The 16,586-nt window shown below is 38.7% G+C and overlaps 1 protein-coding gene across 3 annotated transcripts in view; it reads left to right on the plus strand.

Moving 5' to 3' along the window:
- LOC129779357 (hemicentin-1-like) overlaps positions 1 to 16,586 on the plus strand; it is an 866,908-nt gene that overhangs the window by 186,842 nt on the left and 663,480 nt on the right. Inside the window, exon 1 of one of the 3 annotated variants that reach the window (XM_055786771.1) lies at positions 13,627 to 13,826. The exons of the other annotated variants lie outside the window; for them this stretch is intronic. Coding sequence (XP_055642746.1) covers positions 13,760 to 13,826 — 67 coding nt within the window. The 5' untranslated portion in view covers positions 13,627 to 13,759. Of the gene's footprint in view, positions 1 to 13,626; positions 13,827 to 16,586 lie in introns of those variants that run through there. 3 annotated transcript variants of the gene reach the window in all.

The raw sequence follows: 16,586 nt of genomic DNA on the forward strand, positions 1-16,586 counted from the left end.
TGTCAGTGCTGGTATAATGGACGTATGGCGGGGGGAATATGGACAGGTTTGTAATATATGAAGCATAGAGGTTTATCGCTCGCGAGAATAATTATTTCGCTCCCTCTCATCGTTTGTCTGTCCAACAACTGAAATAGAACAAACAGAGAAGGCGGGCGAACAATGAGTTAAGTACTCTTTCCATCACTTTTCATCATGTATTGGATGTGATCTAAACACATCACTGTCCGTTTCGCCCCACCAGCATAATTATTTCAATAATACAATAATTTGATACTCCAACACAAATAACGAGAAAAAAAATACTGTTATTGATTGAAAGTAAGCAACTTTATTATAATTCATTAAAGTATAAAATTACATTAAAAACGTAGTATTCGATTGAGGTTTCATTGGTGTAAGAATCAGAGCATACCATAGCTGTATGCTCGAGGCAAACATTTTTTTTTTTACATTTTATGCAGTTGTAACGTTGTTTGTTCTTTGTATCTGCTTTCTTTCGTAAACTTAGAATTAATGCCTTTTTTATGGGGCATAAAAATATGACATAAAAGGATTTCTAGTAACTTCCCGCGACTTGTCTTCTTGTCGATATTGTTCAGCCCATATATTATAAAGAAAATATCCCCGAGATTGTAACTGTAAAACATAACCATAAGCCACCGATTAGTTTATAATTTGCAATTTATAATTCTTCCACAAGTGCAATTCTTTCACAGGTGTTTATATGTGTGACCATTGTATTTAGCGAACAACTTTACGAAAGTCAAACATTTATATTTTGCTTTTATTTATTTACTTGCTGGCCCGGCAAAATTCGTCCCCCCCAAAATTTATTTTTTGTTATCACATCCACGTTTTTTTTACAAAGCGCACGTTCATGGGTCCAATCGCAGAATTGTTCATTGATTGATCTTCTATCCTTTAAAATTATTTTTTACTATAAAATTTCAGTACTTCTACCAAAACTCGACATTATAATATCGGATTATTTTCAGACACAATTCTCGTGCAAGAATTTTCATCCACTTGCAAATAAAATGTTCCTCCGTTACATGGAATAAATGTTTGATACAGAAAATATGATAGAATAAAGACAGCCCTAAATCGGACAATTCCTTTCTCGAGTTTTGCTCTTATCAACACATTCGGCGATCCATTTTTATTTATATGGATAGAAGACGATATAGGAGTGCGTTTTATCACATTAAAATCCATTTCCACTTTCGAACGAATATCAATTTCGTTACCGCAAACATCAAATGGACTAACAACACTTATCAAAATGTAAATGTAAAACACATGCAAATTGAATTGCTCGAATTTTGTCATTTTCCTTAAGAGTTTTCCGATGGCTTTCAATTGTCATGTTTGGTTGGAATATGTTTGGTTAAAATATGTTTATTATTTTTATGGGACCTCTTCTTCTTTCCAGAGGAGGAAGGGGTGTCATAGTATCATAAAAACACTTCTCATACCCAAAAACCCTCACATCCCAAATTTGGCTGCATTTGCTTGATTAGTTCTCGAGTTATGCAGAAATGTATTTTCATTTGTATGGCAGCTCCCCCTTAAAGAAGGGGTGGAGGGTCGAACTACCATAGAAACGTTTCGTGCCCCCTAATACCTTCATATGCCAAATTTGGCTCCATTTGCTTGATTAATTCTCGAGTTATGTATTGTGTTTTATTTGTACGGCAGTCCTCCTTAGAGATAGGGTGGAGTGTCTAACCACCATAGAAACATTTATTGCACCCTAAAACCTTCATATGCCTTATTTGGTTTCATTTGCTTGATTAATTATTGAGTTATGCAGAAATTTGTGTTTTATTTGTATGACATAAATGCAGTTTCCGGATTTATGGATCGGAACAATAGAGGCACGTTTCCATCTTTCCCGCCAAGGTGGGAGAGCAGTTCTTGAGAAGCAAGGGAGGTATTCTCTCTTTATCTCTTTATCGGTATGTGAGCAAAGCAATTGCGACGACAAACGGGCGACACTTTGCTGAACACACTCTCGAAGAATGTAGCGAAAAGTTCCGCAGCTTCTGCATTCGAACTTGCATCAGATTCCTGTATTATACATTGGATGGAACACGGGTAGATGATCTCCGTTTTTTCACAAAGTCCCAGAAGAGTTGAGGATTTCGTTTCATATTCGACTGTACCACGTATGCACGTATGAATCTCACGACGAATATATCGACGAATAATATATGAATCCGTTCAATCCGGTGACAAAGAGAACTAAAAAAATAAAAAATGTCCTGTAATGATCCTAAGCCATTTTCTTTTCAAAAAAAGTACTATACAGCGCGGACTCGATTATATACAGATTTTGATTTCTTTTCACTGTATATAATCAAATCCTGTATATAATCGAGTCGAAAAAAATATTTATTTATTTTTTTGCATGTATTTTTCGTTTTTTGAAAATAAAAAAGAGGAATTATTTTTGATTCATCCCATTAAAGTCAGAAAACACCTTTCTCACATGAAAAAAATAAATTTATCCAGATTATCTCAGGAGGTAATAGACGATCATAATTGAAGTAAAAGAATACTCCTACGCATTTGTTCGAATTTCAACAATGACAGAGTTATAGAACTTTTTTTTGACGTAGAACTACGTCTTTCATTAAGGGTGCCAAATCAGAAAACAGGTCACGTTTTTATGAAATAAAGTTAACGTTAATAACTATTTTTGCCCAGAACGGAATGTGGCGATTTACATACCAAACGAATCGGAAATTCCCTAAGATTTGTTTGATATGCTATACATTATGATCCCATAGTCTATAAATGGTTTGAATTGATGAAAGTTGGAAACATTCCCATTTCCTCATACATTTGTTCTATCCATTTGTGTGCTTCCCGAACAGAGCGGTCTATAACGAGCAACTTATCGACGAGCAACGAAGGGGAAATCGTAAGATGTAAAGTCTCCGTGAATAAAGGAAATGAAGAAAAACGAAAGGGAATATTTGCCTAGAGTATAAACGGTTGATCTCGCTGAAGCAAACTTTCATTTTTCGTGAGGACACCGACGGGACAACATCGTTGCTAGGCGAGCTGGACGGCGAGAGATCAAATACCTTTCTCAAGGCAATGGGGGCGAAGGAGTAATATGATGGATAAAGTAAAGTTTTCAAGGGCATTTTTGAAGGTTAGAGACGAATGAACTGAAGAAGTTTAAAGTCTCTCTAATTCAACAAGCAAGGAAAGGAGGCAAACTTTCAGTCTCGTTCTGTATTCAAAGCAATGAATATATCTTGTTCATCCTTATTTTGCGACATCACATGTCTTCGTTCCGGATTGAGCTGTGGACGCGACCAAATTACTCACTCGCTGATGTCTCTGGCCTTGCAATTATTGCATCAAACTGACGCCATTGCATTAATGTTCTGAGCTACACAATTGTGTGGGGAATCATCAAGCTAGGCTATCGTCAGCTCACCAAGAAAATAAATGTTCTGGAATTTTGTCAGTGATTTGGTTTCGCATGACGGTAGGGAAACTCTATCCACAAAGGATGAAAGCTAAGCTAATCTAGACTGGAAATATAAAAAGAAAGGGCTTCTGTTGAGAAGAGCGCAAAACGGAGATAAGTGCGTGTATATTTAGTTGCTTCAATCATTCGATATATGGATATTTGTGTGCGTACGTGCGTGCTTCATAACCCGTACGTGGTAATAGTGCATCTTCGCTACGCTGAAACCCTATTTGTATCTGCTCCCGTGTGCATTGGCCCTGTAACGATGCAACTATTTTTTATGCTATGATTGACGATTGTTTGGTGTTGCAAATTAGGCAGCCGTAATGATAAATATAAACAAGGAGGGTAGATAACGGTACGGAAATATTTACGCTAGGGTATTAGTAATGAATCTCTGCTGAGGCAAATATTTAGCTTTTTTCCACACAGTTAACATTGTTATTTTTCTGTCATCATGAAGGCTTCATTGGTGCCCTAGACATTGCATCAATGCATTGAACTGACGCTATGGTGAAGCAGGTGTTCAGGTTGTGCACCAAAAAAATATTTGGGGAACACCAAGTTATTCAATATATTCTAATAAGTTATTAAGAACCCAAATATTCGCGTGCCAGTTACAAAACTGCTTTCAATTAGGATTGCATTTGCGCTTATCTTGATCATGATGAAGCAGTGCTACTCTCTTCGAGGTTTTTGAGATTAACACATAGAGTTTATTTCGTTTATTTAGTCGCCAAGAAAGTAAATGTCGTTCTGGAATTTTGTATGTGATTTGGTTTCGCTTGCCTTTTTTTCTTGCCAAAACTTTCTCCACTAAGGATGACAGCTGCGCTTATCTCAAAAGATCGTCAAATGATTATACAATAAAAAACATTTCGGGGCGACCAAACTGGTAGAACGGTTTCTCTAAATTTTTTTAGCATTATAAAATAATATCCATTTTAAAAAAGCGACTTGAATCAAACTACAGCGTAGTTCTACGTCAACAACGCGGTCGCGTCTTGAACACAACCTCCTATATTTTTTTGTTTCGGACTCTGTTGCCTCAAACTAGCTCTACATTAAAAAGTACGCTACGGAAGACGATTCATGTGTTCCCATTTGAAAGATGAGAAAATTTAGTACAGGATATAGTAGTGAACAACTCAATTAGTGGATTTTAATAACATTTTGGTAGTGAATAACTTAAAAGTTAATAATTTTTAATGTGGTGTTATTAGTTTTACTCTAAAAATTTATATTAAACTAAATTGTATTTATCGATTAATCGAAGTTCATTAACCGCTCTACAATTTGTTCTTTGACACCCAACTTCTATCTTTCTTAATTTAGCTGCAATATGACATGGGCCAAAAAACTAAACAATTCCTGGTGAAAATTCAAGCAAAATCTTCAAACATCACAATTTTTACCCCACTGTACATGTAATAACCACTTAAACTTCACCTTAACGTTGAAAGATTACATTTCTTCTTGAAATAAGCCATATTTGAAATACAAAAAAAAAATATTTTTTTTCCAAACTGTATATAATCGAGTCCAAAATTGTATATAATCGAGTCAGACCTGTACTTGCGAAATTTTGGATTTTGTTTTCGTAATAATTGTTTGCATTTGTTTTTCTTAGTTTACATGGTCTCAAAACCAAGGGAACTATATTTTTTCATACTTTTCCTTGAAATTTGAGGTTCTTTTACATAACATATCCAAAATTCAGAGAGACGTATGTTTTGGTTCTTGAATTATTATTTTTAAATTTTTTTCAAAAATCACTTTTGGTAAATACGACGAAAATTTATTTTCGGGACCACCCCAAAAAATGAAAATGGGCACCCTAATAAAAAAAAATACGGGTCTAATATTTTGCGAAAAGGAACAAAACTACCACTTTTCACGAAAATCTGAGAACAACGTTTTGGCATGGAATGACTATGGAATCACGAATTCACTATGTAACATGAAAACATGTTAAGTCCGTTGCTTGAGCTATTTAACCCTCCTGTACTCGCGTGCGAAATCATAACACGTATACTCGCGCACGGTGTCACAGACCGAACATTGAACTTCTCTGTAATGTGGCCATTGTGTATTTTTCAGCCTTTATTGGTATTTATTTGAAGAAGAGGGTATGATTGAATGAAAAAACCCAACAAATATGTTTTCTTCGTCTTTATTATGTTTTAATAGTCATATAATTCAGCCTCCTCAAAACCGAGTAATTTTCGATACTCCAACACAAATAACGAAATTCAAATTTTTCGCTGTTATTAGTTAAAAGTAAGCAACTGAATATAATTAATGGAAGTATAAAGAGTTATAAAATAACATAAAAACGTATTAATCTATTGTGGTTTCATTGGAGTAAGAATCAGAACATAGCATAACTACATACTCGAAACAAACATATTTTTTACATTTCATGCAGTTGTTGCGTATTTTCCGGATCTTTTATCGACGAGAAGAATGTATAACAACCTTCTAGATAATTACCAGATGATAAAGGTCCTGGAGTATGAAGTTTGCATATTCTTTGTCTCTGTATTCTTGGTTAACTAAGAATTAATGCCTTTTTTAAGATGATATAATGATGATATAAAATGATTTCTAGGAACTTCCTTTTCTTGTTTTCGTGTTGATATTGTCCATTATAAAAAAAATATCCCCAAAACTGTAACTGTTAAAAATTACCTTAAGCCACCGTTTAGCTTATAGTTACTGTTTACAATTCTTCCACAAGTGTGTATATGTATAACCATTATATTTAGCGAATAACTATACGAAAGTCAAACATTTATATTTTGCTTTTGAACGTATGAATTTAACGACGAATATATCGACGAATAGTTAAAATATGGATCAGCTCAATCCAGTTACAAAAAGGACTGAAATCAAATAAGAATAGTCCGGTAATGATCTTATTCATTATATTCAATAAATAGTCCACGCCACTAACATTAATTTATATTAATTTATATAATATTCATTCAACAATATTCTAGAATATGAAAAAAGGCACTTGTCCTAAAAAGTTACTCTTTTACTCGCGTCGGTGTGTCAGACCGAAAGTGTTAAAGAAGTGGCAAACGTCCGCTTTCTACCAACACATGCGATACGCTAAACGATGACGAACGACGAATAACGAAGCTAGAGAGAATCGCAAAGTCGTAGTGTTGATATTTTCTGAGAAATGAACGAATTATTGATTCCTCGGTCTGACAGACCAATGCGCGAGTATAGGAGTGTTAAAAAAGCCTTCCTCAGCTAAAACTGTTGATTCCTGCACACTTCGCAGCACTGTTCTTATTTGTTGTCAAATTCATAAGCATTACAGTAATTACTTTTCACCTCCAGTGCGGAAGGAGATCTATTTCACCTGCACATGAGTCAGACCATCAATTATTGAGCAACCGTTGAAAAACTAAGATGTCCGGTATCAAGTCTATGCATCGTCTCGGTACCACTCTATCGGTTCGGCCTTTTATTGTCCTCGTCCTTTCTTTTTTCTCTGCTTCTATTCTCACCGCGCTTTGATAGCAACACATAAAAAACAAGCATCTAAAAACTCATCACCGGCGAGCGGTTACCAAAATCTGATGGCATCATTACCTCGTCGACAATACCATCTTCTCAGAATACCCTTCTTTCCCTCTCTATGCGAGCTCTACGCTGGTGCAGCCCCTCAGACCCGCAACACTATCGGGGAACAATTCTATCATGTTCCTGGAAAATAAATTGGAGCTTTGATGTGCGGTACCACACACATAACCGGCCAAGGAATATGGTAAAGGCGGCGAGCTTAAAAATTTATGAAGGCCCCTCGACGTCAAACCGGCTTTCGGTTAGTTTTGCAGTGAATATTTTAGTCTCTTTATTATTGTGGAATGAGTATCGTATGTTACCGTTGCTGTTGCTGATGCTGTTGCCACCGCTTTCTGTGGTCTCCTGAAATATCTGGGGCTTCTCGACACGGACGCCACACGGATGCCGCTTTGAGGATTATATACCGCTGGTGGTATGAGCGGATAATAAAATGAATGCAATTTTTTTCGAACATCGTAATCCCTTGCTCCAGGGCTCCAGGGCAGTGCAAATTTACGTGGACAGATTAACTTGGAGGAATTTTCGTTCTCCACACCTAAGAAAGACCATGTGTAAACTTCACCCACAAAAAAAGTTCAAGGTCGGAGCTTCAAACTTCAATTTGTTCCCTTAATCTACTCGCCTGCGTCGAAATATATTGCAGCCGCTGTCGCAATAACTGTTTTAACGGCGAAGATTATCCGTAACGGTGCCGCAGTAACAATATTGCCCACATTAATAACAAATGAATTCCTGACCGCAAGAGGAGAGTATCGGAACAAAGAACCGTGGCTTTATCCCCGTCACACACTTACTTTTATCTTAATGGCTTCACGGAACGATTGTGTTATCCTTCTTGGACTTAGTTTCGTTCTCCCCGCCGCCCTCGCCACCCCCTTTCGAACACGTAATAGCCGTAGTAAAACAGTAGTATTCAACTCAGTTCCCAAAGTTCACTAATAGCTAAATTGCAGCCGTGCGGAAAACATTCGACATCGTAGATCCATCCTGGATATCGGGACCATTTACCGATTCATGTGTGTAGTCAATATCATCGCAAATCGTCGCATTCACTACGCCATTTGTTGACAACACTCGTAAGGCAGTAAATTATGCCTTCATGAGTATGGATGCAGAGAACGTTTTATGACACATGTTACCTTGTTTCATCGGATAATAAAGCAAATGTCCGCTTTGCGAAAGTCGACCGTGTTTGGGTTGCTAATCCGGAATGCCAGAACCCTTCCACCCGTGTGACACCAGAATTGGGCTACGCAACTTATCAAATGATGGCTCTGATTCAATGCTGGCGTTCGAAATCCGACCTCGTCCGCCCTTAGGGCGCGTCCCATTCACGTCATTCAACCGTTAATTAAATGAATGTCGGGTTAACGAAAATACCGCGGTATTCCTAGCCATCAACGTCGATTTTATGGTGCGTTCTCTATCATCCCCAAGGATAGCCTCAGTGTTATTCCGGAGTAGTGAAAAGTGTACCCGGGAGGGTACACCGTTTCCTACGTATACCTCTCAAACATGCTCGGCTAACCCAGGATTTGAATTACGGCACGTAGCCGGAGGCAATTTAAATTTTCGGTTTATGGTACCCAGCGGGCAACGGGCGACGGGGACAAAACTAGGAATCGCATTCCTCCGCGCGTACCAAATTAAAGCCCACGCCTATTCGCGCCATCGCCATAAAGTTTAATTCCACCCGAAAACGGCGGCGAGCCGGGGGAGGGTCGAAGGACTTGACGCCGAAAATAAACATCGTGACAATTGGTTATTGTGCGAGCGGCGGAAGCGCCCATGACGTGATGCTCTAGGCCCTGGGCGTCGGAACGGGGCGGGACAGCGTCGTGACATCCAATAAACTCTCACACCCCGGCCCGGGGCCCGAGGGTTTTTCCGTCTGTTTTCCGCGGGCCAACGCAACAAGGACAAGATGTCATTATGAATATTTATGATTCCAGCGATTTATACGCGTAATGATTTATAAGCGATTATAATTGAAGACGCCTCGGCCCTGTCAAAGTTTGCTGGATTCCACCGCGTCGGGGTGGGACCGGAAAAGGTGGAGCGGTGCGAAGGATCAGGCTTTGATTTTGGCAGGATTGTTCGCTGATTTGCGGTGCCGTCAGAGAACGGCTGCGGAATCCGATGAATCAAAAATCGGAATTTCAGCAATGTTTTCCTTTTTTTTGTCATTACCACGTTTGCCTGGGGAATATCGGATTTGGGAAAATGAGATGATGCTATGAAAGATTGGGAATGGGACTTTTTGATTATTTCTTGTACGTGTACTGTTTACAGCATTGAGGAGGAAGCGTGGCCGTGAAGTCACTCTTATTACAAACGTCATAAAGTTTATTTCCTGGCTGTCAATCGAATATTTGCTTAATGATACAAAAAGCAGCACAGAACCTCGGTTGCTTCCACGCATATCGAACAGTTGGAAACTTGTCGAAACTTTGGGTTTGATTTCCGTTCTGTCAGAAGTGCATTTGAAATCATTCAATTTTACGTTACATTTTTCCTAGAGTGACCTCCTGAAACACGTCACACGAACTGAAACTTGAAAATTCCGATTTGTAAGTTTTGACGTAGGACTGCGTCTTCGATTTCTATACAGGAGGTCACTCTACGAAAAATGTAACGAAAAACTGAAGGATTTCAAATGCATATTACCCAAATTAATATACATTAGATAGGAAATTTATTCAGCTTTTCTTTTATTATAACACAAACGATAGTAAAGCAGTTAAACAATTTAGCCAATTTCAGTAGGTATGTTTTTGAACGGTTTTATTTAGCTTGCCCTGTAATCTGTTTGTATGTCTGTATGTTTGTATGTTTGTAGGTTTGTAACATGTTTGTCTGTAACGCTTTACCACATTAATAGAAATTTGAAACCCTTCCTGTTGACCGATTGATCTGAAATTTGGAATACACCTTTATCTCTGTAGTCATTATAAAACTGCGTATTTCATGATCTTGAAAATCCAAGATGGCGGCCGCTACAAAATGGCAGATTACATATTTTCTCAAAACCTTATCAATATCGGTTTTTCCAAAACCCCATCAATATAGGTATCAAATGAAAGGGCTTCACTAGTAGAACACAGTTATTCATGAAAAATACAAATCCAAGATGGCTGCCACTACAAAATGGCGGACTACATATTATATCAAAACCCCATTAATATGGGTATCAAATGAAAGGGCTTGACTAGTAGAGCACGGTTATATATGAAAAATGCAAATCCGAGATGGCTGCCACTACCAAATGGTGGACTACATATCATGTCAAAACCCCGTTAATGTGGGTATCAAATGAAAGGGCTTCACTAGTAGAACACAGTTATTTATGAAAAATACAAATCCAAGATGGCTGCCACTACAAAATGGCGGACTACATATTATGTCAAACCCCCACTAATATGGGTATCAAATGAAAGGGCTTGAATAGTAGATCACAGTAGATCATGAAAAATCCAAATCCAAGACGGCCACAATCACAAAATAGCAAATTACGTTATTGAACGGTTTTATTTCGCTTGAACCGTTTGTATGTCTGTAGGGTTATCCCACATTAATAGAAACTTGACCAATAGGAACTGACCGAATTTATAAAACACCTTTAACTCTTCTGTCATTTTAAAACTGCTTATCTTGAAAAATGTAATTTGGCCGCCGTTACAAAACAGCTGATTCCATATCATCTCAAAAAAAAGTCACAGGAGGGTTGTGTCCGAGAAACGACCGCATAGTTGACGTAGGATTCCGTTAGGCTATCTGTTGATTTTGGATATGTTTGAGGAATTACATCGTTAAAGTCTTTCATAAAGATTTGGTGGCCCTGAAAAGGGTAATTTTGTTTGGTTGTTGGGTATTGTTTGTTCACTCCATCAGTGTTTACCGAGTGATAATGACAAAAGTATGGTAAGCAATAATTGGGTGGTGCGTATGAGATAGAAGATGCCGAAATGGAATTAAATATGATAAAAACCGCCCTTTGAGTTGCCTCCTGTGTTATGTATGGATGAAATAAAGAAAAAAAAACTCACCAATGTAATATAAGATAATTACCAATACCGAACACAATTATCAATTTTTCTCATCAGTAAAAACATGTTATTTTAATATAGAGAAAACATATTTGAAATGGAAAAAGTAATTTTGTTTTATAATTTTAACTTTCTGAGTGTTTATTCAACCCAATGCGAATGTTAATTGAACTAACAACACCTAATACATTATGTAGAGCATATGGGAAATCACTTTTTCGTATATTTTTTCTCGCCGCATGAACTTTCCTTGGGTGAAAATGAACACAACAAAGCAGACAGCTTAAACCAAACGAACCGTTCCTCTTCCTCTTTACCCCGTCCATAAGGTTCTGTACAACGTCAGGTTGTAGTTTTTTTTGAACAGAAATCCATTTTCTCTTGAAGTCCGCCTCCGATTTGACAACGGGTTCTTTCGGAGAGCCTGCTTCATAATCGCCCAATATTTCTCTATTGGGCGAAGCTCCGGCGCGTTGGGCGGGTTCATTTCCTTTGGCACGAAGGTGACCCCGTTGGCTTCGTACCACTCCAACACGTCCTTTGAATAGTGGCACGAAGCGAGATCCGGCCAGAAGATGGTCGGGCCCTCGTGCTGCTTCAATAGTGGTAGTAAGCGCTTCTGTAGGCACTCCTTAAGGTAAACCTGCCCGTTTACCGTGCCGGTCATCACGAAGGGCGCCCCCTCCGCTTTCCGCAAGAGCAGATCGCTTGCCACACCATGTACTTTTTGGCAAACTTGGATAGTTTCTGCTTGCGAATCTCCTCCGGAACGCTGAATTTGTCCTCTGCGGAGAAGAACAACAGGCCCGGCAGCTGACGAAAGTCCGCTTTGACGTAGGTTTCGTCGTCCATTACCAGGCAACATGGCTTCGTCAGCATTTTGGTGTACAGCTTCCGGGCTCGCGTCTTCCCCACCATGTTTTGCCTTTCGTCGCGGTTAGGAGCCTTCTGAACCTTGTATGTACGCAGGCCCTCCCGCTGCTTGGTTCGCTGGACGAATGAACTTGACAAATTCAGCTTATTGGCGACATCCCGGACCGAACTTCTCGGATCACGTCTAAACTGCTTAACTACGCGCTTGTGATCTTTTTCACTGACGGAGCACGGAGCAGGATTAATTCACGACGCTCTTTTTCGTTCGACGACATTTTTCCAAATTTACGAAAAATTGACAGTGAAGCATGGCCAACGTGATCTATACACTCTTATCTGATTATAAGCGAAAGCTGAAGATATAATTCCTAAAAATTAAATTTCTACAGCGTTTTTTCCGTGATGCAATTTGATGTGACACACCCTTTATTCTAATGAAACAGATAATGTACTAAAAACTAGAAAATAAAATAAGTAAAAAAAACTTTTTAAGTTAAACGGTTTAATTGTGATTAAACATAATAATGTGCTAAAAGCTAGAAAATAATTAGACAAGTAGCAGTTAGCAGTTATCACACCTCTCCCTCATTAGCCTAGGGCATTGATAAGACTAAAATAAAATCGTGGTTTTCGGGGTTTTCGAAAATCAATTTTTGATGCCAAATGTCTTCAAATTGCATGAAACGACGAGATCTACTGTCATCTCGAAATTATTTTTCTTGCCAAAAATCAACAATTTGTATGGTTAAGGGTGCCATTGAAAATCGTCATATCGATTTTTCATACGAGACTCCCTGCGAAATGTTGATTTGCACGATAAAATACCCTAGGCAAAATATTACCTCATTCGGACTGCATTTACTATTGTCGCAGATGTCAAAATTAAAGTTTTCTGAAAATCTAAAAATCGTCCAAGTGAGTGGGGAGTGAAGGAAGTCGGGTTCGATTTTCAGAAAACTTTTTTTTTGTTCAGAGCATAATAATCGGTCGAAGAAATTTGCTATGTCAATATTTCAAATCTTAACATAGCAAAACAAAATAACTGTATTAACTCAACTTCCGGGTTGATCGGGAAACTTCCCGTAAAACAACGGAATCTATGGTGAATTATCGAACGCGGCGGTTAAAATATATGTGCTTCCGTCCCATCGATCGAAACCGACTAAATGCACTCGTTTCTGAGTAAGTTCATTCCCAGCTTCGGTATCAATTCACGTACCTACCAACGAGAGCACATGGGATTGTATATATGTATTACTCGGCTACGCGTTCTTCTACGCGGACTATTCCGGGTCCGCGAACCTCCCCATCGATGAGATTGTTTTTGTTTTTTTTTCTCTGTTTGAGTTGAAATGCGAGTCGAAAGCATGGTTTTTGCCTTCTCAGGTTCCAACCAAGCTGCCAGCAGCCGCGCGATCCGGTGATATGGGAGGTGTGTTGGAGGGACTAGAGGAGAAGTACGCGCGCTCGGCGAATTGAAATCCACAGATGTAGCCGGAGAAGAAGGCTGGAGAAGCACGCAGTCCAGATCTCACACTGTTACTGCTGCTGCTGTTGTTGCTGCACACATTTGGAAAGATTATTTCAAGCTTCAATTAAATCGTAATTAGGCATGGAACGGCGCGGAAGGATTTAAACACCGACCTGAAGCCGTGGCCAATCCGATCGCGGCACGGTTGTTGTTCGGCTGTTACAATTCTCAGTGTGATACAGAGAAACCGTAAAAAAAACGAGTGGATTTCGAATGAATAATGTGAAGATTCTGATAGCCTGTGGAGTGACATGGTGGGAGCTCGGGAGTTGGGGGCGAGGTATGTTTATTTGAATTTATGCTGATGAATAATAGAGCGTTGAAGCAGATGAACGAAACGAGACGGGACAGCGGGGTGTCTGCCAGAATGTGCCACTCGTTTCACGCTTATTTGAGCGAGGTTTGCAACCCAGCTTCGTTTGATTTATGGCTCTTCAGTATCCCGCTACATGTGTGTTCTGGGCAGCTTAAAATGATTCGGAATGAGGAAGCTACTGCATTGATTTTTCTCCGAAAGAAATCGATAGATGTTCTCGAGCTTTATTTGCCGCATTTGGATTTAGCTGAATTCGTGATTTACAAGCGAACTTTTTACGACTTTGAAAGATCTTGTGATTCAGCAATGTCACCTTCTGGTGGACACAATGCGTCACGGACCGGTGACCGGAATAAATCGCCACAGTAAACAACTGCAACAGAAACAACCGCTTAGAAAAAGTGTAGTAGGCTAGAAATATTTGGCGCGGGAAAAACATCATGTGCCTCACATTTCTATTATAAATTTATTCTCTTGTTCTCGTTTTTCGAAATTTATTCTGAGGACAATGTAATGGGGACGAAGTCCCCATTTGGCGAGGATAAGGAATCGAGGCGGCCCATGCCGCCAAGATGACGCAATCCGAGTCCACCGCCGACCCGCCGTCGGAAGCGGCGGTGTCTCGCACGCAAACCTGGGATCCACTGATTGCCCGGTTAGTTTGAAACATAGGATACGATCCTTTAGCAATGTCCGACCGAGCTCTAGCGAGCGTCGGACGGTATACGTCTGCCCGGGGCGTTACGTTTGCCTGGGGCGATACGTTTGCCCGGTTAATTCTTGTTTTGAAATACAATACCGCGCCACAATATTTATAGCCTACTACACATTTTATAAGCGGTGGTTTCTGTTGCAGTCGTTTTCTGTGGCGATTTATTCCGGGAACCTCACGGACCATGCAGAGCAATTGTGTCGTACGAAAGATGGTAAAATTTTTCTACATCCGCTATGACAAAATTGCCTGCTCAGTGACTCTAAGCCGTAGAGATACTACACAAAAATAAGCATTACTACTTGCATTACTAATGCTTCGAAGCATAGATAGCATAGTAGACCGCTTTCATCGTGCGCTGCCTAATAATGTTACCAATCAACTCGAAACACCACCCAAAGCACCTGGCTTGAGACCGATCCCGAATCGAGTATCACTGGTGGGGAATCCAGCACCATTTGAACCATATAAAAATCTCACGTGTCACTTATACTCAACGTATACTCAACTATTTCGCTTCTAATCGCAGTCAGCTGCTTAGAAATCCACATTTGGTCACTTGATTTCCGCTTATAGACTCGAGGTATTCCTTATGGCGGGTTTACATTAGGGAGATCTATAGCTATGAATTTATTAACGTGAAAATAGGTGTAAACGGGTGAGAATAAATATGATACACTTATTCGAGGTATACATAACTTGAATAAATTCAGCATATGTAAGCGCTTGTGAATTTGTCACTGGTGAGAAATCGCTGAAGTTGGATGCGGTTCTACTTCAGGTGAATAAATTCACCGAAAATATGAATATATTCATTATAGAAGTTCGCGTTAGTGTAAACAGTTGATGCGATTTCTATAAATCTCATCATATTTCTTCACTTGAATATATCCCTAGTCTAAACCCACCCTTAGAAATAGAATAAACAGCCTTCTCACTGTCCGACTTACTTACTCCCACTGGCGACTGTCCGTTTTGTTCCAATAATTTAAATTTTCTGCTAACAAATGAATTCACTTTTGGTCACGCCTAACCTCACTTCGATGTTAACTAACATATCGGAATATAATACCCTGTGAATTGAATATTGAAATTAAACCACTCAAAGTACTTAAGCCGCAAATATTAAACCTGCAAGTGGAATCGCTCACGATTTTTGATTTTCGTTTCCTTTTTCTAATTTTGATCGGATTTCATTGCTATAAGGTGGTTCAAATGATATAGAATAACAAGCAGGAAGAGTTCTCATCTATCTACATTCGACAAAAAAAACATTTGACATGCTGTAATTTCCTGGAAAATCAACGCATATCGATGGGATCATTTTGAAGCTGCAACTTTCAGGTATAAGAATATTTTACGTATATATTTTTATCTTGGTGTGTGTGTGTGTGTGTATAATGGGCAACAATATCGGGAAGAAATGAAAAATCGAGTTTTATTTGTTTTTTCACGAAAATTCTGGGCTAACACAATTTTTTTCTAACCAACTCAACAGCAAATTCAATTGACGAAATGAATAAATATACGAAAACAAAATATATAAAGTTTTTGGATCGATGCATAGCCGATTTTTCAAAATTTGGAGTGAATTAGAGGACCATTTATCAAATCGTATCAGAAGTTGAAAATCCTAAGCGACTCTCAGAACGAACGATTCGCATATTTCACGCCAACTCGTCTTAGGAGTTGGCAGCACCATATCAGATTGCAGTGAAACGTTTTGGGTGTGAAGATATTGGTCATTTAAGCAACTTTGCATACTTGAAATATTCCAAAAATAGTTGGACCACTTTTTAAAAAGGGCCAAAGTTTTTTTAATTGTTTTTCAAAAATTTCTATCTCAAAAACTATTAGACTTATAAAATATAAATTGTTCAAATTTTTTTTTTTCAAAAACTCAATATTTTTTTTTAAATTCTCAAAAAATTGTGTGAATAGCCCGTACAATTATCAACAAGTCGTCCATACATCCAAAGATGGGCAGAACATTTCAGCCTTTTCGATTTCGA

The sequence above is a fragment of the Toxorhynchites rutilus genome, chromosome 3 (genome assembly GCF_029784135.1).
Source record: "Toxorhynchites rutilus septentrionalis strain SRP chromosome 3, ASM2978413v1, whole genome shotgun sequence".
NCBI lineage: Eukaryota > Metazoa > Arthropoda > Insecta > Diptera > Culicidae > Toxorhynchites > Toxorhynchites rutilus.